This window comes from Salvelinus alpinus, chromosome 38 (assembly GCF_045679555.1).
Source record: "Salvelinus alpinus chromosome 38, SLU_Salpinus.1, whole genome shotgun sequence".
In the NCBI taxonomy this organism is placed as follows: domain Eukaryota; kingdom Metazoa; phylum Chordata; class Actinopteri; order Salmoniformes; family Salmonidae; genus Salvelinus; species Salvelinus alpinus.
Window position 1 is genome coordinate 1,923,847 of NC_092123.1, and position 24,848 is coordinate 1,948,694.

At 42.9% G+C, this 24,848-nt stretch overlaps 1 protein-coding gene and 1 pseudogene across 1 annotated transcript in view; one reads left to right on the plus strand and one right to left on the minus strand.

The window, feature by feature from the left end:
* Positions 1 to 22,680, minus strand: part of LOC139566241 (radixin-like) — a 107,565-nt gene extending 84,885 nt beyond the window's left edge. Inside the window, exons 1-11 of the mRNA XM_071387280.1 lie at positions 22,430 to 22,680; positions 17,520 to 17,606; positions 5,956 to 6,039; positions 4,307 to 4,402; positions 3,470 to 3,592; positions 2,729 to 2,880; positions 2,553 to 2,636; positions 2,253 to 2,399; positions 1,538 to 1,634; positions 1,163 to 1,326; positions 556 to 686 (exon numbers count right to left, since the gene is read on the minus strand). Coding sequence (XP_071243381.1) covers positions 556 to 686; positions 1,163 to 1,326; positions 1,538 to 1,634; positions 2,253 to 2,399; positions 2,553 to 2,636; positions 2,729 to 2,880; positions 3,470 to 3,592; positions 4,307 to 4,402; positions 5,956 to 6,039; positions 17,520 to 17,531 — 1,090 coding nt within the window. The 5' untranslated portion in view covers positions 17,532 to 17,606; positions 22,430 to 22,680. The remainder of the gene's footprint in view (positions 1 to 555; positions 687 to 1,162; positions 1,327 to 1,537; positions 1,635 to 2,252; positions 2,400 to 2,552; positions 2,637 to 2,728; positions 2,881 to 3,469; positions 3,593 to 4,306; positions 4,403 to 5,955; positions 6,040 to 17,519; positions 17,607 to 22,429) is intronic.
* On the plus strand, positions 19,999 to 24,840 carry LOC139566222 (decorin-like; annotated as a pseudogene).
* The last annotated feature ends 8 nt before the right edge of the window (positions 24,841 to 24,848 follow it).

The window sequence follows — 24,848 nt, forward strand, 5'->3', positions numbered from 1 at the left end:
GTCAGTCTATACCACTGGAACACAATGTGGCTGTCTCCCTCTCTCGCAACACACCGCCCAAGTCTATAAGATCAGATAGTAGTGTTGAGAGGGGGGAGGTTTAAATAAGTGTTTCTGAGTGGACTTAATGTTTACCTGGTGCTGAGAACAGTTCTATAAGAAGTAAGAAATTAGTTTAGTACCGTGGTGCAGTGAGGACCAGTCTAGAAGGTTAGGGTTAGGTCCCATTGGCATACTGACTGACACTGACCAACCAACAGCCCCATTTAGAGCCCACATCATATCAACACCATGAAAACACTCCAGGTGACGACAGAGGCAGGTTTACCTAGCATTTGCAACAGTGCAACATTTGCACCTGATATTGCCCTGGGTCAATAAAGATTTTAAATACAAAGTAAATATATAATTCCCCTATGGCAAATAAGAGGTGCAGATATTGCATGAATGTTGAATGTATTTGGTATTATAGCGTGTACACTAACTAGTACAGAGACAGGAGGAAAGTTAGAGGGTTGAAGATCAGGGGAGCTGTGGGAAGAGGCAGACTGGTACCTTCCTGGGCCCTCATCGTCTGGTTCTCGATCAGCCTCAGTCTCTTCATCAGCTCGTCCTTCTCTCGCTCTATTCTCTCCTTCTCTTTCTCGGCATGCTCTCGTTTCTTCTTCTCGTTCTCCAGCTGGGCTCTGTCAGGAATTGATGAAGGGATATCTCATCTAACCGCTAGGAAATGAACCCTTGCAACGAAGCACTATATAGCGGTGTTTATCATCGTCACCTTAAGTGATATCTTAAGTATCTTAAAGTGTACTGTAATATCCAGAGTATCAAACTAACATGTCAATGTGTTGTACATGATGTCTTGTTAATGTCTGTATGTAATTTCAACATTCTGGATGATTCATATTGACTTTATAAAATATTCTGAAAAGGTGATATTGTTGTTTGCTAGAAAGGTTCAAATATACAGCATACCTGCTATGGAATGTCTCTCTACATAGGCTTTCATTTCTGTCAACATATAGCTATGACTATGAAAGTAAAGTAAATATCCTTGATAGCAATTTATATACAGACAGTCTAATACTGCCCTCTAGTGGTGCTGATCTGGGGGTATTGTCAGAAGGTGTGTGTCTGCGTTAGTGTGTGTCTCTGTGTGTACCTCTCCTGCTGTTTGTGGTGTTTCTCCTCTCTGGCCTGGGCCTTCATCTGCTGCACCTCGATGGTGTCAGGCTTCCTCCTCCTCATGTACAGCTCGTGGTTCCCCATACACAGAGCCAGGATACGCTTGTTGATCCGCAACCGTGGCGCGTAGAACACAAAGTCCTACAGGGACACAGGAGACCGAGCTCAGGGGAAAACCGGTAGGATGGCTAGATAGACCATGAGATTACTATGTTTGACAACAGAGAATATGATGAACTCTTTAGAGTATAATTCACTACTACTTATTATTGTTCTGGAAAAGGGATCTGTGTCTTCACATCTTGTTGTTTTGGGATCTTAAAGGAAAAAAATCAGACGACGGGAGACTTACTGGAGCTTTCTTGTCGATGGGTTTGATGACAAACTTCTTGTCGTTGAAGGATATGTTTCGGATCTCGCTCCAAGGGAAGCCGATCTTTGGTGTCAGTCTGGGGGGAAATGTTGATATTTGGTAATTGATGCACACAGACAGTTTTCAATATTCAAAATTAAGTTGTATTTTGGGGTGTAAAATATTGTGCAATAAAAGCTGCCAGCAGATGGCGATGATAGGCGAGAGACGTCCAAATCCATGTCGATTGCTGTATATTATACTGATCTGTGATCAGATTCCAGTCCTGCCAATGCAAGTCTCTACTCAAGAGATTGGCACTGCATTATTGTCTACCAGCTGATCTGAGGTCAGTGTTGGGAAAGAAAGGGAATAGGTCTGAGTGGCAGGACAGGAAACCATTTCAAAGCCGTGCCACAGTCGTGTCCCATCCACAAATGAGAGGAAGACAGGAAGAGTAACAGACCCTACTTACTCTCTTTCCCCACCCCTCTCTCCTCTACTGCTAAAAAATAACATTTACCCATCCTTCTCTCTCTCTCTTTTCTTCTTGGACATCTTTGATTCACCCCAACACTCAAACTACAGTTTGTAAAGTAGAACAACTCGGCGAAATCTGATTAAACATCTGCTTATCATTACAGTACGTAGTTTAACAGTAGATTTCCAATAGGCCAGCCATAATTGATACAGCTGTAGTAGTAGTGAGACTGACTTGTCTTCGTGTTCATAGATGTTGAGTCCCAGGGCGTCCACTCCCAGCCACAGCTCTGTTCCCTTCTTGTTCTTGATCTCAAAGTAGTTGACTCCGTACATCTCCAGGTCCTGAGCTATCTTCAGGTACTCCATCATAGAGTCCTCTCTGGGGGAAACGCACATCATCGTTACGTTTTTGACATGGAAATGTCTCGTTGTGGGGAACCATTCAGACAAATGCATCTTCTACGAGACAAAACACCTCTCCCAATAACCCTCATTAACACAAACAGAGAAAGAGAAGGAAATCCACACAGACCTGAGCATGCCTCGGTGCTCCTCATGCCAGGTCTGTATCCGGTCCTCCCACTGCTCCTTGGTGAGCTTGTGCTGCTCTAGGACTCTACACAACACAGAACATTCCAGGATTCCTTGTTAGTATGTGGTTGGTGCATGACTCCGGGATATTCCTGCTTCTGGCCAGTGGCCACTCACCTCTGTGGAAGCAGTCTGTCGTTGGTGAGGTAGCCAGGCTTGTGGCTGTCTTTGTTGTAGTCGGTGTACTTGGCCTGGACAGAGTAGGATGCCAGCAGCACGGCAGTCTCCGGGGGACAGTAGTTCTCATCGTTCAAAATGGCCTCTTTCACCTGGTCAGAGAAGCCAAAAGGAGAGAGGAAAAACAAAAAGGGAAAAATAAAGTAGAGGTCATGTGACCTCACCTTGCCCAGTAAGGTACTGAACTTAGGAAGGATTTGGCATTAAGACACCACGAGTAAAACAAATACAAAAAAAAAGAGTATGTCTGTTTTTGACTGTCAAGACTTAGAATACTGATGACTTAGAATCCTAGACCAACAATGAAAAGCCCCCCCCCCCCCCCCGACTGACGTGGTGTCATCACTGTGCGACAAAGACAGAAGCTTTGTTCGAATACCCATACTAACATACTGTATACTACATACTATTTGTATACTAAGATGAACTAACGGTATCCTTTCAGGTGAGTGTACCGTTGAAGCCGCACCCAATTTGTGAAGAATTACATTATGGGCCCTAAAAGCACAGAAATAGTGTCCACTGTTTGCATTCTTCGTATTTTGGCGAATGTACAACATCCGGGAATTTTTGGCATACTAAATATATCCATACTATGACCAATAAGCATACTACATTCTCAATTTATGTCACAAATAGTATGGTTAGTATGAGTATTGGAACACAGCTAGTATCAGTTACCTGCAGGAAGAAGAGTCTCTGTGTGATCTCCTGGATCAGCTCCTCAGACACGTCCTCAGGGAAGAACTTGGCCCGGAACTTAAACTGCAGAGGGTTCTCCTTCTTTACATCCTGGGCTGTCACCTGGAGGGGACAAGGACAACACCTTTAAAGCCCTGTACAGACACAAGACCACTAGAGGTAGACTAGACGACTGTCAGTAGTCTGGAGTGCCTTCTATCTCCTTGTCTCCTCTCCCTTATCTGCACTGACAGGGGAAAAACGTGGCTGGCTAAGATGCATACACAGTAAGCATCCGTGTTTGACTATTGAGATACTTGGAGGATCCAGAAGCTTTACAATCTAAGCTTTATAAGCTGGGCTATAAAGCTAAATCATAGAAGTTGGTTATGAAGCCATAAAGGTATGAACAAACTTCTGTTATCTAATCTTATCCTAATTAGTGATCGGATTGGACCCTCTTTACAGCTGCTTATGTCCCAGACTCCGGGGCCAAGAATCAGAACACTTTCCACTGGAGACAACTGTTAAAAAGGAACCCTGCTGTAGATCACCCTGACAGAACCACACTGCTCTACGACTACTGAACTGGTTCCAACAAGAAACACATACACTGACACACTCCCTCTCTCTGTCTTTTACGGCACTTCAGAGCAGTTTTTTGGGGGGGCCGGAGGGTCTTTGGCCTGAGTATGACAGGAAGTCTGTGAAAGTGCACATTTGAGGCCCCCTGACCACAGCCTAATAACCAGCTCAAACTGACTGCTGGCAGTCGCTCTGGAAACAGAGAGAGAGAGAAGAGATAGAGAAACCAAGAGAAAACACGAGAGTAGACACCTTTTTATTAAGCTTCAGCCACGTGCTGTAACCCTTGCTGTCCACGTACTGCAGTCCGAAGAACCAGACCTCTCGAAGCCCCACCGTCTTCACCACCTGTTAACATCAGACAATACTCCACCATTAAACAGTTGGGAGGGTGGGATTACTGAGAAAGTCATACATTTCTCATGTGAAAAGTCCTATAGAACGCAACATGCTAGCAACCATTTGTTTCATGACAAAAGTTCAGACTTTGCGACTAGGATGAAAGTTAGGCTCACATGTTACTGTGTAAATAAATACTGCAATGCAGGTTTAATTGAGAGGGGCGTTTTAGCCTCTGCCTGACTAGAGGCTCCTCGGCAGCGATGAGCCCGCTGTGGCATAACTCCTCCATAATGGGCCCTGGGCTCACCATTAAAAACTCTGGGAGGGTGACTAATAGGCCAGCCAGTTGACACGCGGCAACAAGCTACTTAGATTCACTCTGTCTGTTAACTGCAGAGGAGGGCAATGAGGCAGATGTCCATAACTCCTGATGAATTCCTGGAAATTGATTGTGTGTGTGTGTGTGTTGGGAATACAAAACACACACTGTGAAGTGTATGAAGACAGCTGGACACACAGTCCAGGACAGTCGCCACCTGCCTGCACATGTCAATGGTCTCATTTACTACAGTTCTTCAGCCCTCCTAAACACTCTCCAGCTTCTGTTTGTGAGAAAATGCTCTGGTACCGTTTGTTGTCATGGCGATATTGTTAACATGTGTTACAGAGTAGCTTTACAGGCATATAGGAACCTCAACAGAGATAGAAATGATGCTCGGACATTACAATATCATCATCATCCTCCAGTGTCAGGCTGAGAAGTTGCAGAAAACAATAAAGATCCCGAAAACAGTCCATCATTCAATGACCTCCAATGCACCCTCAAAACTACAGTATAACCATGTCATTGTTGAAACGACATCAATGTAATTAATTGGGGACATTGTCTCCACTCTCAACTCATTGAGGTGGGAGAAATCCTTTGAGTGAACCATAGGACCAGGACAGGCCACAGTTTTACCCCAGCTAGCTAGATGTCTATATCATATGAATATTTCAGCCAGGGACATCAATACTGCAATGGGTGGATATGGATGCTGGAAAAGCATCCATGGGGGGTGGGGTCCGTGCTGCCTCGGCATGACCGTCAGTCACAGTAACGCTGCTCCATTATGACAGGAGAACAGTACTGATACTATGACAAGAGTAACTGACTGTCAGTCACAGTAACACTGCTCCATTATAACAGGAGAACAGTACTGATACTATGACAACAGTAACTGACTGTCAGTCACAGTAACACTGCTTCATTATGACAGGAGAACAGTACTGATACTATGACAACAGTAACTGGCTGTCAGTCACAGTAACGCTGCACCATTATGACAGGAGAACAGTACTGATACTATGACAACAGTAACTAACTACACGTCAATCAGGACAGTGTATATCAACAGACTAATCTTCCACGATAATACTAACAAAAAGGGAGAAATTAACCTCATCCGGGAACAATGTAAAGCACCCACTTCATCTTACATGAGATTACATTTCATACTATAGTTCTATTAGGTTTTAAGTTATGTGAATTCTCAGTTTGAGTCCTGGCCCTTGCTTACCTGGTCAAAGAGCTGTTTGCCAGTGGTGTTGGGCTGGATGGCAAACTCCAGCTCTGCGTCCATGGTGGTCACCCGCACATTAATCTACAAAACAAGTTTGCATGTTATTTGCCAGTTTGCATGTAATGTTCCATTCACTGTATTGCTGTACTGTAGGCTGTCAACTTTTCACGCGACACCATCACCACTGTGTGCCATGGTCAGCGTTTCAGGAAGTGTCAGATGCAGCGTTAACACATTTAAAATGGTAATGAGTCAGCCATTTTGGTGGACATGAAATTAACAAATTACATTTCAGTTTGTTTTAGTGCAGGAGACTGAACACTCCTCAAGGGAGCAACAAAGGCCTTCCAGCAAGACAGAGAACTGAAGGAGTGTTGTGTGTGTTTGAATGAGCTAATGCAGTGCCTGTGTGTCTTTTTGCCCTCTCAGCACTCAGTGAGTACTCCCCTTCCTAGCGGCCACCGCCTCCTCCTCCCTGTGAGGCGGAGCAGAGGAGCAAGGCCAGCCATTGGCTGCTGCTGTCTGAGCTGCACCAGGCTGGCCTGGCACCAGACCTGACACCCAGCTGATAGAATAGGCCTGATCCCAAGGGCATCCTCCATGACTGACACACACATTCTCCATCCCTGTTTACCCAAACACACACACACCTCCTCACTGGAGAGGCAGAGGGGAAAATAAAAAAAGACACACAGTGCGATATGCAGAGAGAGAAAGATGATGCCGAGTGGCGGCCAGCTGCACTCCAATCCGGATAGTGCAGCTGTGGGCGACTAAGGTTACAGTACCTTAGTGGCCCATTGAGAGAAGCAGCTTCCCTTGCTCGCCCCTCTTCCTCTTTCTATCATGAATTACCCATGAAACCTCAGGACAGGAACACAACACACACATTCTCTATCCCCGTTTATACACACACACACACACACACACACACACACACACACACACACACCATTACTTATCCAGAAAACGTTTAAATATCCAGCATAGTACTGTGACTCTCACAAACATCACACTGTAGAGATTGTGCATCTGCCTCTGTCTCGCTAGCATTAATTAGCCATGAAACCTCCTGTACTCTCGCTCTGCCCCACTAACTATTCAGCACTCTCCAATGAAAGCACATGTAACCGGTGTGAAATGGCTAGCTAGTTAGCGGGGTGCGCGCTAATAACATTTCAATCGGTGACATCACTCGCTCTTGAGACCTTGAAGTAGTTGTTTCCCTTGCTCTGCGAGGGCCGCGGCTTTTGTGGAGCGATGGGTAACGATGCTTCAGGGGTGTCAGTTGTTGATGTGTGCAGAGGTGTCCCTGGTTCGAGCCCAGGTAGGGGCGAGGAGAGGGACGGAAGCTATACTGTTACACACACATGCAACCCCATCCACCTGCATCCTAGTACAGCACAGGAAAAAGCAAGTAGACTAGAGCTAGAACTCTGATAGCATGTTTGGTAGATAAACTTCTTCCTAACAGATGTATATTGAGCAGACAAATCAAGTCAAATTGTATTTGTCACATGCAGCGAATACAACTGGTGTATGCTTTACCTTGAAATGGTTGCTTACACTTACAAGCCATTCAATGCTGCAGAGTCGAAAAATAATACGAAAACTAGAGAAATAAAATACACAAGAATGGAGCTATATACAGGGAGTACCAGTACCAGATCAATGTGGAGCTATATACAGGAAGTACCAGTACCAGATCAATGTGAGGCTATATACAGGGAGTACCAGTACCAGATCAATGTGGAGCTATATACAGGGAGTACCAGTACCAGATCAATGTGGAGCTATATACAGGGAGTACCAGTACCAGATCAATGTGGAGCTATATACAGGGAGTACCAGTACCAGATCAATGTGGAGCTATATACAGGGAGTACCAGTACCAGATCGATGTGGAGCTATATACAGGGAGTACCAGTACCAGATCAATGTGGAGCTATATACAGGGAGTACCAGATCGATGTGGAGCTATATACAGGGAGTACCAGTACCAGATCAATGTGGAGCTATATACAGGGAGTACCAGTACCAGATCAATGTGGAGCTATATACAGAGAGAACCAGTACCAGCTCAACGTGCAGAAGTACGAGATGAGGTAGATACAGTAAAGTGACTAGATATGAGGATAGATAACACACGTAAAATAAATACCAGCAGCAGCAAATGTGTAAAAGTGTGTAAGTACAGTGCCTTCAGAAAGTATTCAGACCGCTTGACCTTTTCCACAATGTTACGTTACAGCTTTTTCAAAAATGTATTCTAAAAAGTTATCAAATCTATACAAAATACCCCATAATGACAAATGACAAAGCAAAAATAGGTTATAATTTTTTGCTAATTTATAAGGCGGCAACAGTGAGACTTATTTCTGGAGAGGTACATTTTTTAAATTAGAAGTTCAAACTGTTTGGGTATAGATCTGGAAAGTATGACAGAACTTTGCAGGCTCTCTCTGCAGTAGATTGCAACTCCTCCCCCTTCGGCAGTTCTATCTTGACGGAAAATGTTGCAGCTGGGTATGGAAATCTCAGAATTGTTGGTGGCCTTCCTAAGCCAGGAGTCAGACACGGCAAGGACATCAGGGTTGGCGGAGTGTGCTAAAGCAGTGAGTAAAACAAACTTAGGGAGGAGGCTTCTGATGTTGACATGCATGAAACCAAGGCTTTTTCGATCACAGAAGTCAACAAATGAGGGTGCCTGGGGACACGCGGGGCCTGGGTTTACCTCCACATCACCCGAGGAACAGAGGAGGAGTAGGATGAGAGTACGGATGAAGGCTTTCTTTGTTAGGACGAAATAGTCTTCACACAGTTTGCAATGAGCCAGGCGGCCCAAACTGCTGCATATACCCTGACTGCTTGCACGGAACGCAAGAGAAGTGACAATTTCCCTATTTATAAGAAATTCATGTTAGCAGCAATATTAACTAAATATGCAGGTTTAAAAATGTATACTTGTGCATTGATTTTAAAGAAAGGCATTGATGTTTATGGTTAGGTACATTGGTGCACCGACAGTGTTTTTTTCGCAAATGCGCTTGTTAAATCATCAACCGTTTGTCGAAGTAGGCTGTGATTCGTTGAGAAATTAACAGGCACCGCATCGATTATATGCAACGCAGGACACGCTAGATAAACTAGTAATATCATCAACCATGTGTAGTTAACTAGTGATTATGTTAAGATTGATTGTTTCTTATAAGATAAGTTTAATACTAGCTAGCAACTTACCTTGGCTTCTTGCTGCCCTCACGTAACAGGTAGTCAGCCTGCCACGCAGGCTCCTCGTGGAGTGCAATGTAAAGGCAGGTGGTTAGAGCGTTGGACTAGTAACCGGAAGGTTGCAAAAATGAATCCCTGAGCTGACAAGGAAAAAATCTGTCGTTCTGCCCCTGAACAAGGCAGTTAACCCACCGTTCCTAGGCCGTCATTGAAAATAAGAATGTGTTCTTTGCCTAGTTAAATTAAATAAATAACATTTTTTAAATAAATAGGCAAATCGGTGTCCAAAAATACTGATTACCGATTGTTATGAAAACTTGAAATCGCCATTCCAATTAATCGGTCGACCTCTAATACTGCCTGCTATGTTTCAACTTGTCAATTTCAAATGATTTTCTAACATGTTCTATACTCTAACAGTTTGAATTGAGATGTGTTCCATTTCCTCGTTAATTCACATAGGTAGCCCATTTCACTGTTGCGAACAATTTTTGTTTGAGGCTTTACTGAGCCCGACAAACTTGAGAGCGAGAGCTCTCGAGAGCTCAAGCACTCCCTAGCGTTTCCCCAGATCAAGTATGAAAACATTGTGCATCCTAGTCAGAACAGGCCATGCACAACATTTTCCCCCCAGCACATTTTCAGGCTGGCGCCCGCATTGCCTTCATTGTTGTTTTCCTTACAAATTGGACTTTAGACATGTGTGCGTTCCTATCAAAGTAAGTGGCCTATTTTCTGTATATAGTGTTGTTTCTGCTGTAGCACACCGTAGATATGGATTCTAATGTATTTACCGTTTTATTCACGTTTTCAAGTACTGGTGACAAATAATGCATAGATTGTAATGGACAGGTGTGTAAAATACTTTTGAATGTTGTACTGATTATTATAAGCCAATGCTAAGCTATTTGCCGGCTATGTGTGGCGCCATGTCTGTTGCCATGTTTGGCTCGTCGCCCCCCAGAGTTCCCTATTGTCTTGTACGCATTGAAGTCGGAAGTCTGAGATTTCCCAGTTGTTTTGAACATGGCATCAGATTGTAACTTTGGTACCTCAGGGTTACCAGCTCAGACCCCCTTTCCAGGGGTTTTATTTGATCGTATAAACTTCTGTGTTTGCCCCCCCCATTTATTGATAAATCCCCCATTGTAATATTTCCTGCATCATATCCCTCCCAATACCTTCACCCATTTCTACCCCCATGGACTTGAAAACCCCGCAAAAATGAAATGAACCCCCTCACAAACCCCCCTAAAATGGGTACATCCCTGCATAGCTTTATCACTACGGTTAGGCAGTAGGCTTGTATTTGGTGTGATGATCTGTGAGGTGAAAACATTTGTGATTTGTCAAAAACGGTAAATGACTTGTCAAGTCATGTGCTCAGGTTCTTGTATACACTAACAAGTACATCAACGATTTGTAATATGCTGAAAAGTGGCTCAACTATGTTCATATTTTTCAGGTAATGAGCGCAGCCATCTTTGACTTGTTTATTTGCGTCTTATAGTGAATGGCATTCTGGGATTAGGAAGTTTTCGCCAAGTCAAACAAACAAAAACATGTCTGCCATCATAAAGAATTTAGCTTCTGTTAGCTTAGCGGACATACATCTCTTTTCTAAACAATACTACATTTCTCCCATCACCAGAGATGTGGTACATTGTAAACAAGCCTAGCTGTTAGCGACCTAACTTATGTTTTGTTTTTGTCAGCGCAACCTGTTATTTGGACTGGTTTATGGAATGAGTTTAACTGTGGATGTGTTCCATGTTATGTTTGGATGATGAAGTTCGCATTTATCTTTTACAATAAAAAGGTTAAATTATGGAATAAAGTTGTGAAGACCTTTATTTCCCATCAGTAGAAAACATTGTTTAGATGCTTTTCAGACAATGCTGTTTAGATGCGTTTGTTGCATCATACTTTGATGCTACTGTTCCAGTCACGTTTGTTGCATCATACTTTGATGCTACTGTTCCAGTCACGTTTGTTGCATCATACTTTGATGCTACTGTTCCAGTCACGTTTGTTGCATCATACTTTGATGCTACTGTTCCAGTCACGTTTGTGCATCATACTTTGATGCTACTGTTCCAGTCACGTTTGTTGCATCATACTTTGATGCTACTGTTCCAGTCACGTTTGTTGCATCATACTTTGATGCTACTGTTCCAGTCACGTTTGTTGCATCATACTTTGATGCTACTGTTCCAGTCACGTTTGTTGCATCATACTTTGATGCTACTGTTCCAGTCACGTTTGTTGCATCATACTTTGATGCTACTGTTCCAGTCACGTTTGTGCATCATACTTTGATCCTACTGTTCCAGTCACGTTTGTTGCATCATACTTTGATGCTACTGTTCCAGTCACGTTTGTTGCATCATACTTTGATCCTACTGTTCCAGTCACGTTTGTTGCATCATACTTTGATGCTACTGTTCCAGTCACGTTTGTTGCATCATACTTTGATCCTACTGTTCCAGTCACGTTTGTTGCATCATACTTTGATGCTACTGTTCCAGTCACGTTTGTTGCATCATACTTTGATGCTACTGTTCCAGTCACGTTTGTTGCATCATACTTTGATGCTACTGTTCCAGTCACGTTTGTTGCATCATACTTTGATGCTACTGTTCCAGTCACGTTTGTTGCATCATACTTTGATGCAACTGTTCCAGTCACGTTTGTTGCATCATACTTTGATCCTACTGTTCCAGTCACGTTTGTTGCATCATACTTTGATGCTACTGTTCCAGTCACGTTTGTTGCATCATACTTTGATCCTACTGTTCCAGTCACGTTTGTTGCATCATACTTTGATGCTACTGTTCCAGTCACGTTTGTTGCATCATACTTTGATGCTACTGTTCCAGTCACGTTTGTTGCATCATACTTTGATGCTACTGTTCCAGTCACGTTTGTGATCGTACGCTGCAGGGACCACTCAACAATGATCACACATACGTGATCGGACGCGTTAAAAGGTTAAAAGTAACATGTCTTTCCTAAAGAGCTAACCAACAGCGATAAACTGACTTGGAAAGACCATGCCTTAGTCCCGTTATATAATGAAGTAGCAACATGCAGTGTCCGCAGGACAAACGGACGCCTTATTGGGTATCAGAGTTACAAAGCTGTTATGGAGAGTCAAGTGCTTAACTTGTGTTTCCGACAGATGTTTTGAATGTCCCTTTCCTGGTGTTTGTGTGGGGGCTGCCTGCCACCAGCAATCAGCTGTGAAAGTGCTGACCTTTGTTAGACTTCACGCGCACACGTGCATGCCTGTCTATATCTCTGGGTCTGTATGCCTGTGTGTGTGTGTGTGTGTGTGCCTGTGTGTTTATGCCTGCATGTGTATCTGAGCCAAAAACACAACTAGCCCACGGAGTGTGAAGGCGAAGAGAGTAGTCTAGCTATAGCCAGGCAGACAGACGGCTCGCCATAATCCCTGGCTGTCCCCGTGTGTGTACAGAAGGAGAGGGGGAGGAGAGACGTGCTATAGCACCCACACAGCCTAATCACGTCCTCTGAAAACACCACTGAACCAAGCCCCAGTTACTCATGACACCCAAAATACAGTACATAAACCATCAATGTGATACAACTGGTGGATTTCAAACTAAAAACAGTACATCAGCACTTTCTCTTGGCGATAGCACCGGTTCTGATTCTGGCCTAGAAGAAAACGGCACAAGAATCTAAGGAGAACTCATATTAGGGCAATTGGGAGTGTGATCAGGAGGTGTGTGTGAGGGACATGGTCAAAGGGATCTGTCTTTTGCCTCTAGCGGTCATGTTTCCCACCATCCATGTGACTGAGCCAGTAGGGGCAGAGCTAAATGTGGACGGCCAAATGCCACAGAGAGGCCATGCATGAACAGAGTGGTGATGAAAGGAAGGCCTAATGGACCACACAGTGTGTGTGTGAGAGAGAGAGTTCTAGAAAAGTTAGTTGAGACACTTTTCAGTCAGAATCTTTATCCTGTTGCTCGTCATGGCGTCTCTCCGTGTTGTTTAGAGGATGAGTCTTCTCTCAGACAATCCCCTCAGTTAATGTGCAGCTGTTTGTCCATAAGCTGTTTACAAAGGCTTTGCTGAGAGGAGAGGAGGCCTCAGACAGACAGACACAGACACACAGGACTGCTCTCCTTTAGTCAGAGAGGAGTTGTTAATCTGGCCCACTGGCCAATGAGCAGCTGTCTGTCCGGTTGTCTGGGGAGGGAGGGGAGGAATCCCCACCTACACACGTACTCAGGATCAGGTCGGGTGCTTGTCAACAGAGCACAGGATCAGGAAGCGTTCCACTCAGACTCATAGACCAGGGGTGTGTTCAGTTTGCTTGAACGCTTGCTACGTTGTGGAACGGTTTGTAATGAACAACACATTTTTCCAAAACGTTCTGGTATGTACTGAACAGACAGATAGGTTTGCTCTGTTCAGTGGGTGTGGATTGAAGCAAAAAAACAGTGGTGCATTTTGAACACACAATCCAACCTCTCCCTGTTTTTAACTGGTCGTTCAGTACAGCACCGTTTCAGTTCAATTAAACATTCCATTTTTATGTACTGAACGCAGCCCTGGACAGTGCAGCGCTGGGCAGGCTAGAATGTTAACTAGGGCCCAGTCAGTCTGTTTGGACTTCAACAGGCAGGCGTGAGGATAATGGATGCTGCTCCAACTTTGTGTTGTTGGTTTATCTATGTGATATGACAGAGCTCACCAAGGCCCTCAGAGCTCACTATGGCCTTGCAGGGCTTTCACTAGCAGACAGAAATATAGCAGTAAACAAAGCTAGCAAACAAGGCTGCAGTGTCACACACCCCCCCCCCCCCCGCCACTTACAGCCTGTCCCCCTACTCATCCCCTTACCCTTCTTCCACAGGATGTTGACACAGCTCTCCCATTTATATGGGCCCAATTCACACGCAGGCCCTTCTGCAGCAAACCAAACAAGGCAGAGAAAACAGGCACGTCCCTGCAGGGGTCCCTTCCTGTGGGGTCTGTCGGGTCATAAACACCCCCCGCCGAGCTCACGGGAAGGGAGGAGGGGTTTGGTCAGAGTGTGCCAGTTCTTATGTCCAATGAATAATGCAGGTTATTCAGTATAGGCTAGCCCAACCCCCCTGACCTCACACTTACCGCTACCCCAGAGGTGGGCTACCAGCACAGCAAACCACAGGCCTTGCCTGGGGTACAAACAAGCACATGGCCTCTCAGCCCTACTAAGCAGCCTGCCATTAAGAGTTAGGAGCAGTTTGACTTCCCAAAGCCATTTAGAACTTAAGACTCGTCTGAAGTCGGTACTAGCCTATGGTCGTCCTAGAGCAAAACGGAGTACACCATTGTGTTCGTGAGAGTCGTCTTTCCTCATAGTTTGTAGGCTAAACCCTTCGTACGCTACAAATGTTTTCATTGTGAATTTCACACTCCATGTGTAACTCTGTGTTGTCTGTTCACACTGCTATGCTTTATCTTGGCCAGGTCGCAGTTGCAAATGAGAACTTGTTCTCAACTAGCCTACCTGGTTAAATAAAGGTGAAATAAAAAAAATAAAAAAAATGAGAAGACAGATTTTCGGGACGTCTCATGGTCTGACAAACACCACTCTAGCTTTGCCACCTTTCACCGCAGATGCGGAAGGGGGATATCGGCGGATGCGGTAGATTGAGATGCAGCCCATGCAAAACATAACATCTCTCTAGCTTAAACAGACAGATTTGGATGGGGATGTTTTTATTACAGTGCCTTCAGAAAGTATTCAGACCTCTTGACTTTTCCCACATTTTGTTGCATTACAGCCTTATTCTAAAATTGATTACATTGTTTTTTTTCTCACATCAATCTACACACAACACCCCATAATGACAAAGCAAAAACAGGTTTGTAGAAATGTTTGCACATTTATTTAAAATAAAAACATGGAATATCACATTTACATAAGTATTCAGACCCTTGACTTAGTACTTTGTTGATTCACCTTTGGCAGCGATTACAGCCTTGAGTCTTCTTGGGCATGACGCTACAAGCTTCTCCCATTCTTCTCTGCAGATTCTCTCAAGCTCTGTCAGGTTGGATGGGGAGCGTGGCCGCACAGCTATTTTCAAGTCTGCGCTCTGGCTGTGCCACTCAAGGACATTCAGAGACTTGTTTGGAAACTACTCCTGCGTTGTCTTGGCTGTGTGCTTAGGGTCGTTGTCCTGTTGGAAGGTGAACCTTCACCCCAGTCTGAGGTCCTGAGCGCTCTGGAGCAGGTTTTCATCAAGGATCTCTGTACTTTGCTCCATTCATCTTTCCCGCAATCCTGACTAGTCTCTCAGTCCCTGCCGCTGAAAAACATCCCCACAGCATGATGCTGCTGCCACCATGTTTCATCGTAGGAATGGTGCCAGGTTTCCTCCAGACGTGACGCTTGGCATTCAGGCCAAAGATTTAAATCTTGTTTTCATCAGACGAGAGAATCTTGTTTCTCATGGTCAGAGTCCTTTGGGTGCCTTTTGACAAACTCCAAGCGGGCTATCATGTGCCTTTTACTGAGGAGTGGCTTCTGTCTGGCCACTACCATTAAGGCCTGATTGGTCACCTCCCTGACCAAGGCCCTTCTCCCCCGATTGCTCAGTTTGGCCGGGCAGCCAACTCTAGAAAGATACTTAGTGGGTCCAAACCTCTTCCATTTAAGAATGATGGAGGCCTTGGGGACCTTCAATGCTGCAGAAATGTTTTGCTACCCGTCCCCAGATCTGTGCTTCGACACAATCCTGTCTCGGAGCTCTACGGACAATTTCTTCGACCTCATGGCTTGGTTTTTGTTCGGAAATGCAATGTCAACTGTGGGACCTTTATATAGACAGGTGTGTGCCTTTCCAAATCATGTCCAATAAATTGCATTTACCACAGGTGGACTCCAATCAAGTTGTAGAAACATCTGAAGGATGACCAATGGAAACAGGGTGAACTTGATCTCAATTTCAAGTCATAGCAAAGAGTCTGAATACTTATGGAAATTACTTCAGTTTTTTAAATAAATTTGATAACATTTCTAGAAACATGTTTTCGCCTTGTCATTATGGGGTGTTGTGTGTAGATTGCTGAGAATGTTTTTTAGAATAAGGCTATAAGGTAAGAAAATGTCAAATTGGTCAAGGGGTCTGAATGCTTTCCAAATGCACTGTATGTTAATTACATTGCCGCCGGGGCGCAGAAATTTTAGGCCAAGGGGTAATAGACAAATTAAACTTGTGAATATTCCAGATAAGAATTCAGCCACCCTAAATTCCCCTTGGTGGTTTTTAGGGGCCTTTGAGTGGCCCCTGAGTGGCTGACAAACTCTTGGGGACATACTATTCTCTAGTGCCTTTGACAGTGACCTTATAAAAAAGGATGCCTGGCCTGTTTCTGCTGTGCGCCGTGTTGGGGCGGTGCGCTGATGACTCAGGAGACAGAGAGAATCAGATGATGACATCATCAGTGCACGTCTGCGCCTCTCTCCACTGCCATTTCCCCACCACCCGAGATTCCCAATATATCCACAAGGAGAGAGAACAGTGAGTATAGCCAACTGCCATCTTAATCATTTGACATGAGCCAAAACCAGCCCTGCTTAACTCCAGTCTCACGCAAGAACAGTTCCCCTACCAGGGCTTCCAAAACACTCCCTCCCCTACAATGTTTTCCTCCACTGACCGTAAATCAAACTCTGTATCATAACTAAGCATAAAATCAAAGCAGGAGTTGTGCAATAGAGCCACATGACTCATCCTCTAACCCCATGTCCCGACCTGCTTCTTAAGACATGAACAGAGAAACTAGGAGAAACAGTGAGAATGTTCAGTGGATATCTGATACCATGCACTGCATTGAATGGTTTGTTTTGGCATCTCTCTTGTACAGCAGAGGGCCCTGGTATTCTCTCTGTCCAATTAGCTGTTAACAATAGCAGCAGTGTTGCAGAGCCTCTGGCCCTGTGTCTGAGATGGGCTGAGAGCCTGGCAGGCCTACCCTACATCACACCATGGGTCTTGGAAGGGAACCATCAAGGGCAAGGGTGAAGTAGGGTGGGCGGTACAAGCACATACACACTTCCTGTACACTCAAGACACTAGTCTTATCCAGAGCATCTTACAGACAGTCAACAGTCAGGTCAGTGCATGTGGCCCAAGTAGGAAGTGAAACCACATCCCTTGTGTTGCCAGCAGTACAAACTAAGTTCCCATCGACTGGACAGGAAGCAGTCTGACCAATGAAGACCACAGATGTTTTTGAATTGGTTATCTCATCCTTTCCACTGCATTATAATTCAGTTCATAGTTCCGTTTCTGAGGTCTTACCGGTTTCGGCATGTTTGTCTCCTCCCTTCACCCAGCAGCTGAGAAGACAACTGTCACAGGATGGATAGCTTCCCTGTTTCACAGGACCTGGGTGACAGAGAAGATCAGTTCAGTTATGGGGACATTGTAGCAGATCTAATGCAGGTAGAACAGCTGATGCAACACATGGGTAAGACAGAGAAACCAGGGCAAAGGGGAAGGAATGAAAGAGAGGAAAGGGAGTTTAGGTCAGTGGGTAGAGAGGGTAACGATGATATTGTCACTGTGGTGTCAGGGTCACCAGGACTGAAATAAAGCTCAGGAAGTAAAACATAAGATAGACGTTACTAAAACAATTGTTGCACAGAGAAATCTCCAATAACTCATAACAAAATAGAGTTTTCGGGGTCCAAGGGGGGTGAATACTTATGATAGGCACTGTATGTACTCATTTCTAATTTGATAGTGCTCTTTTCCTTTCTTTTCTAGTTTTCTATCATTAAAGCAAACTTGGTAAGTTATATTGATCATTTGGATTACCTGTGATTTACAGGACACTGCTGAGGGGAGGACCTCTCATAATAATGGCTGCAAGTGGAGTAATGGAATGGTATCAACCACACAGAAACTACGTGTTTGATCAAATTGCTGTTTCAGTAAAGAGTGCAGTGGTAGTGTAATCTCATGACTTGAATCACCTGGTAAGAAGATGTAAGGTTGATTACGCCTGATCCAAATATAGAACGGTTGCCTGGGAGACAATAAAACATGAGACTGAGGGGTCTATTCAATTTCAGCCCTCCAAGGCTTTAGCATAATCTCTCATCCCCCAGTCATACATACTATTGCTGCACTGGGTGAAAAGGGTCCATAACAGGGGATATCTTTACATGACACGTTTTTGATATTCTAGAGGATACAGACCATTTCCAATGCATATTTTGAGTTGTGTGGATTTGCACCATTTCCGGACAAATTCTGAATCCAGATGTGTCTTTTAGACATATATAATGCTGGAATTACTCTGAATATCACACATGGACATTTCCTATGGCCGGATATGGACCAATTCACTATCTTGAGATATGTGACATCCTATTTTCTCTCTTCATGTTGACAAAATACTGACTGTATATATCGCATATCTGTGTTTTCTCAGCACATTCAAGATGAATGTATTGATTCCAGATATGCTTTTCTTGGCTGAGGTCCATATCTGGATCTTGATGTGCTGAAAATACAATTTCTGATGCATTTCTGAGTTTTCAGCACATGGTCAATAATTTGTCAAATATTTTTTGAATTCATGCACAAATCATTATGGGATTCCCTCCGGATATCATACATGGTATGGCCGGATATTGAGTCATTAGATATCCGGAGATAGGCCTATGTGGACATCTTATTTTCTCTATATGACGACAAATACTGACAGTAGTCCTGCATAGTATATTTTCTCAGCACAAGCAATACATATGCTGAGATGACTGAGGTTCATAATCAGGATCCTGATATGCTTTTTGATATGCTAAATAAGGACAATTTCTGATACAATTTCGAGGACATGTTCAATAATTTGACAAATATTAAATCCATATCATTCTTTGACACTTGAATAACGTTTTGTATTCCACCTGCATAAAGGCACACGCAAACCGCAAGCTAAAAGCACTGTAACTGGTAGCCTAGCAAAAAGAATCACACATTTTCTGATGTGGAGTTCCAATTGTAATTTTTTAGATTGTAAACGGTGTGTGGTCGAACTGACTGGAGAAACAAAGAAATTAGAAAATGTTCAGAAAATACCTCAAATAAGTTAAAGCTAAAATGAGCATCTAATTTGAGATGTTTTATTTATATCTTAGTAACGTTAACTAGAATCAAGTAGGTTAGCTAATTAGGGGGGAGCGTAAAAGCAACTGGTAGCCTAGCTAGCTAACAAATAAAATGTCTTTCCCTTCAGGGAACACGTTTGGGCGCATTTTGTATTACTGGTTAATATAAGATAGCTAACTAGCTAACCAGCAACTTGGCTAGCTAGTTTGTACCAGTTCGTTTTCTCGTCATGAATGAAGCAGGTACGTAGCTACCTTGTGGTATGGTTATGGGAAATGACAATATTTTCTTGCAATATCGACACAATTTTGATGAATGATTTATGCATTGACAGTTTGGAGTGGATTACAGACCAACACTAACTATCACCACGTAGGGCCTGGACTACCAGGGACCGCCTCTGACGACCCAATCTGCACCCATCGCATCCATAACAAACAGGGCTTGCAGGGGGATTGAGGGTGTGCAACTTTTATTTTCTGTTAAATAAATCAACTACATTTTCAGCATAGATTGGCCTACGTTTGTATCTTTACAGAAAACAGGTGTTCCGATTGGAGCTCTGGATTTGCTATGCTGCATTTTTTAAACAGAAATAGCAGATGTGCTTTGAATTAAATATGACAATATTTGCTTTTCTGTGCCTTGTAGCCTACTTCTTAATATGGCGCTGTATGCTCAGATATGTCACTTTTATGTGAAGAAGCACAATGATTTTCGGTGCCTGAACAGGTAAAATCATTTGGATGCTGGACATTGATCATGAGTCAGATTTAGTCCATTTTCAATCAGACATATGAGGATGAATATTACATATCATGTAAGGATATCCATTGAAATTAATAATTTGGGGAGAAATACAGATCCCAAAAGGATCAGGTAATGATTACAGATGATACATTTCAGAAAGTATGTGGATTCGTTTATGCCTAAGTATAAAGGCTTAGACATGTCAGCATGTTGACACAAACCCTTTCCGGAGTTAAAATATGTAAGCGGGCGCACACGCATCAGGGGCATGTCTTGAAGGGATCTCACCCCAGATATCTCCCTGTACTCATATGGTAGTAGGGAGATTTCTGAGGTCCGGATTGGATGCCTGTAGGAACTGTCCCATTACAGAGAATATCCTATCTCAATATATGAAATGAAGGACATGCGTTTCTGGAGCATGTCTACTCCTTATATCTAATAAAATGTTAGATATCCGGAAATATCTAGATAAAAGGCACCCCCTGATATTGACCCTTTTCTCCCAGTGCTGCTTTTCAACTAACACCAGTATTCCATCCGAAACAGTTCCTGCATATATGACAATATTTTATGAAGTTTTTGTTTGTTTTGGTCTTTGGTCATTTTCTTTTGGGATGTTCATGCACACAAACATTTTGAGAGACTAGCCGAAGTAGGCAGCCGAAGTCTCGGCCCCTTCATAGCGGATTGGTCAATAATAGGGATTCTTCAATTAAGTGTTTGTTGCCATTCAACAAAACGTAACTCATTTTCATGTAAATGTCTTCACTTGAAAAAATACTGTACCAAACATCCTTGGCAAAAACGTCAAAATGAATGACAGATTGAGTTATTTTAGATTAATTCTAACTATTTTGAGGAAGCGTATATTGGCTACGGCATCTCAAGATGCACAAACAGTACTATTTCTGCTTTTTTCTAGTATTTTTAGCAAAGGTCTTGTAAGGGACTATGAGAGCACACTCGTTCAGGTCAACCAGCTGAGTTCGGGTAGGCGCCAGTCGAACTGAAGCATGATGACTCCTTTACACTTAGTGTATACTGATGTTATACTGGGAAACAGTTTCCATAGCTAGGGCTGACAATGAGGACTTGTGAAGAGCAGAATCAACAACCTCTGCATAATCAAAACAGTTGCCTTGTGAAAAGGTGTTAAAGTCCAGTTAGCCATGGTGATGTAAACGACAGCTTTGGCCCAGTGAGACATGGGCGCCAGCCCGCGTAGATGTAAACAGAAAAGCCTGAGCCTTTTGGGTAATGGAGGGATAAAATGGAGAGAAGTTAAATCTGCTTTGTGTTTGGTTTCCTTGCCATGACATTAACAATAATGAATATCGTGATACTGGTATGTCCCGGCCCTATCAGACTGTCAGTGATAAGTTGTAACATTGTGTGCACCTCTGATGCAGTGCATTGAGTCCTGGGCAAACACTCCCAAAAGTTCATTTCAAGTGCATGTTCCTTACCAATGATGGGACCCAGAATTGGGGAAAAAATTTACTGACTGGCCACCATGTACGCAATTCAAAGCAACCAAATCCAGCAGATCATTGGCATTAATGACCCTCAACATATGTTTCAAACAGATGGTAAATTGAGTTAAGTTTAGTACGATAGACGGGTGTGGCTGAACGCACTTATGTACAGCTGCTGATTATTTTCTGCAAAAAATGTTGTCATGCGTAAAAAAAAACGTTGGGTAGGACCGGTGTTTAATGCACTGGGTACTTAAATATTGGCGCCTGTAGAAAGTAACGGAATTATTTGTAGGCTATAATTTATAGACCGTGATCGCGTTGAGCAATAGTGTTCAATCATTGCAACACTGGTTACACTACTCACCCGCCCGCCCCCCTTTGTAATAGATGACAACCGTCAAAACCCGCCAATGTTACATTGTAACAGGTTAACCCAACTAATGAAACGAAATTATACTTGCTAATAATTATACGCCATGGCTAAGTAAAACTGGAATTATATTATAGGCTACGTTTCAGGTCTAATAACATGAGGCAATGCATTTCACACTAATAAAAACGTTTTTGCAAACAAGATAAGTCAAGTTTTGAAATCTTCGAGAGACAGATGTGACCGCGTGTCACATAGCCTAATGTTGTGCTTTCGTCTAAGTGCAAACTATTATTGCGCAAATAATAAAGTAGCTTGTCTGCCAAAAAACGGTTTTCAGAGATAAAGACAGTTTTATTTTCCTCGCAAATGTACCAGTAATAGGTTGAAATTAAGGCCTGTCTTAGCCTACTTTTGCAACACGTCGAGTACACAAAAATCTCCCCTTTTTCATCAGCTTGCAGAAGCTCTTCTAAGGAGACAGACAAACTCACCTCTGATGAAGGACTACGGCTTCAAAGACCGACAAAATCCCGAGTATTCAATGCTTTCAGGTTATCCACGCTGTAAACTAAACGACTATATTTCATGTACCCTTGTCACCTCCAATTTTCTCGTGGAGCCTTTTAGAACGGACATGAGTGAGAAAACCGTGCAATTGAGATCCACCGTAAGGCGATTTGTGAAGATATTCAATATGGCCGTCGGACTAGTCGAGGCCAGGCGTGGTTGATTTAATATGTGCGGGGTACGCGCTCTGCTCTGCAGCAGCGATGAGAACTCCCCCAACTTTAAAATATAGTATTCTAACAGTGTCGGTGGGTGTACTCCATGCTGTCATAGTTGTGTGTACACACACAATATATTATACTAAATGGAGGGAGAAAATTAACATACCAAATCCTACGAATTGCCCTGAAGCCAGGATGCACACACACACACACACACACACACACACACACACACACACACACACACACACACACACACACACCTTGATATGAGAACGACATGTCCTATCTCAATTTATTCCATTTTCTTTCCTTTCACCTGTGGATCAAATATAGTCTATGGAGTATGCATGATAAATAGAACAATAACATGGGGAAAGTCAGTACACAAAGGGAAACAGTATCTATATTAGTTATATTACATCATAAAGAACATAGTATCAGTTTTGTCTCAAATAAGGACTCTCACAAATAAGGATGTCTGCCATAATGTCTGTGAATACTTCTCGCATACCTGCTTTGTAAAACACTGAACCCTTTTCCATTAAGTTTTTGTCTTCGCAGGGCATCACAGAAACATTGGTGGGAAAAGTACCCAATTGTCATACTTGAGTAAAAGTAAAGACACCGTAATAGAAAATGACTCAATTAAAAGTCAGCCAGTAAAATTCTACTTGAGTATAAGTCAAAGTATTTGGTTTAAAATATACTTAAGAATCAAAAGTAAATGTAATTACTAAAATATACTTAAGTATCAAAAGTCAAAGTAAAAATCATTTCAAATTTCTTATATTAAGAAAACCACACGGCACCATTTTCTTTTTTCTTTTAGTTACAGAAAGCCAGAGGCACACTCCAACATTCAGACATCATTTACAAACGAAGCATGTGTGTTTAGTGAGTCTGCCAGATCAGCGGCAGTAGGGATGACCAGGGATTTTTTGTTTATAAGTGCATGAATTAAACCATTTTCCTGGCCTGCTAAGCATTTAAAATGTAACGAGTATTTTTGGGTGTCAAGGAAAATGTATTGAGTAAAAAGTAAAATATCTTCTTAATAAGGAATCTAGTGAAGTAAAAGTAGTCAAAGATACCCAAAAAAACTACTTAAGTGGTACTTTAAAGTATTTTTACTTAAGTACTTTACACCACTGCTCACAAATAACTCTCCCTCACTTAATAATCTTCCAAGGCAATGCAATCAAACATGAGAGTTACACATTATGGACCAATTTATAACACTTATAATGTTCAGCTCTGTAAAGATCTGAACATGAGTTGGTTTTGTTAGGCTATATTTGCCGTGAGCCTAAATGGGTATGCTCTTGAAAAAGTTAAGAATTTCATGTTGCATTCCCTGATCCTTCTTTACTAACACATAACTTTGCATGTTACGTAATCTAGTGGACACAAACTGTTATTACACTAAGGAGACACGAAGAAGTGTCTTCAAAAACACTGGTTTAGACATTTCCTTGACCAAGCAATTAGGCATAACTTGATGTTTCAGAGATTTACTTGTTTGGGTGAGCAGCAATCAAAGCATTTTGTATTTCATCAACAGCGGGAGATTAGTAAATGCTAGTACCAGTTAGAATTTTAGATCTTAGTTCTCAGAAATAATTTATTAATTCTAAATTCACTTCATTATTGGGGTCAGCAGTGGGTCTACATTCTCTCAGCTGAGACTCTTTGTTTCCTGATGTATTGCTGGGGTCTAGCTGATTCAGTATGTGGGTACTTCCTGAAAAACTGCACAATCCGGGGTAATCTCAGTGACCCCTCTAACATGAAAGTACTCTGTTATAACAGGAATCTTGAAGTCATACGTATAGATATTCAGCGGAAAGTAAGCAATTTAGACTTGGCCATGAATAAGATTTCCAAGTTCGTAAAGTTGGATTTTAAAGGCCTATCAAACCTAAATCTCTCTCAAGTGGATGATTGCGCTCTTGGACACCTAGAAGCTCTTCAGGAGCTGGGTCTGGCTCATAACAGACTCACAACCTTGGCAGACCATTTGTTTCAGGGCCATCCTCGTCCTGCTACATCTGGACAACAACCTCATTGCAACCATCAGCTCCTCATCCTTTCAGCCTCTCTCCGGTTGGAAGACAGTGAATTTAACCAAGAATAACCTTTATATGGTTGTCTGCCTAGAAGGCAACCCATAGACTTGTTC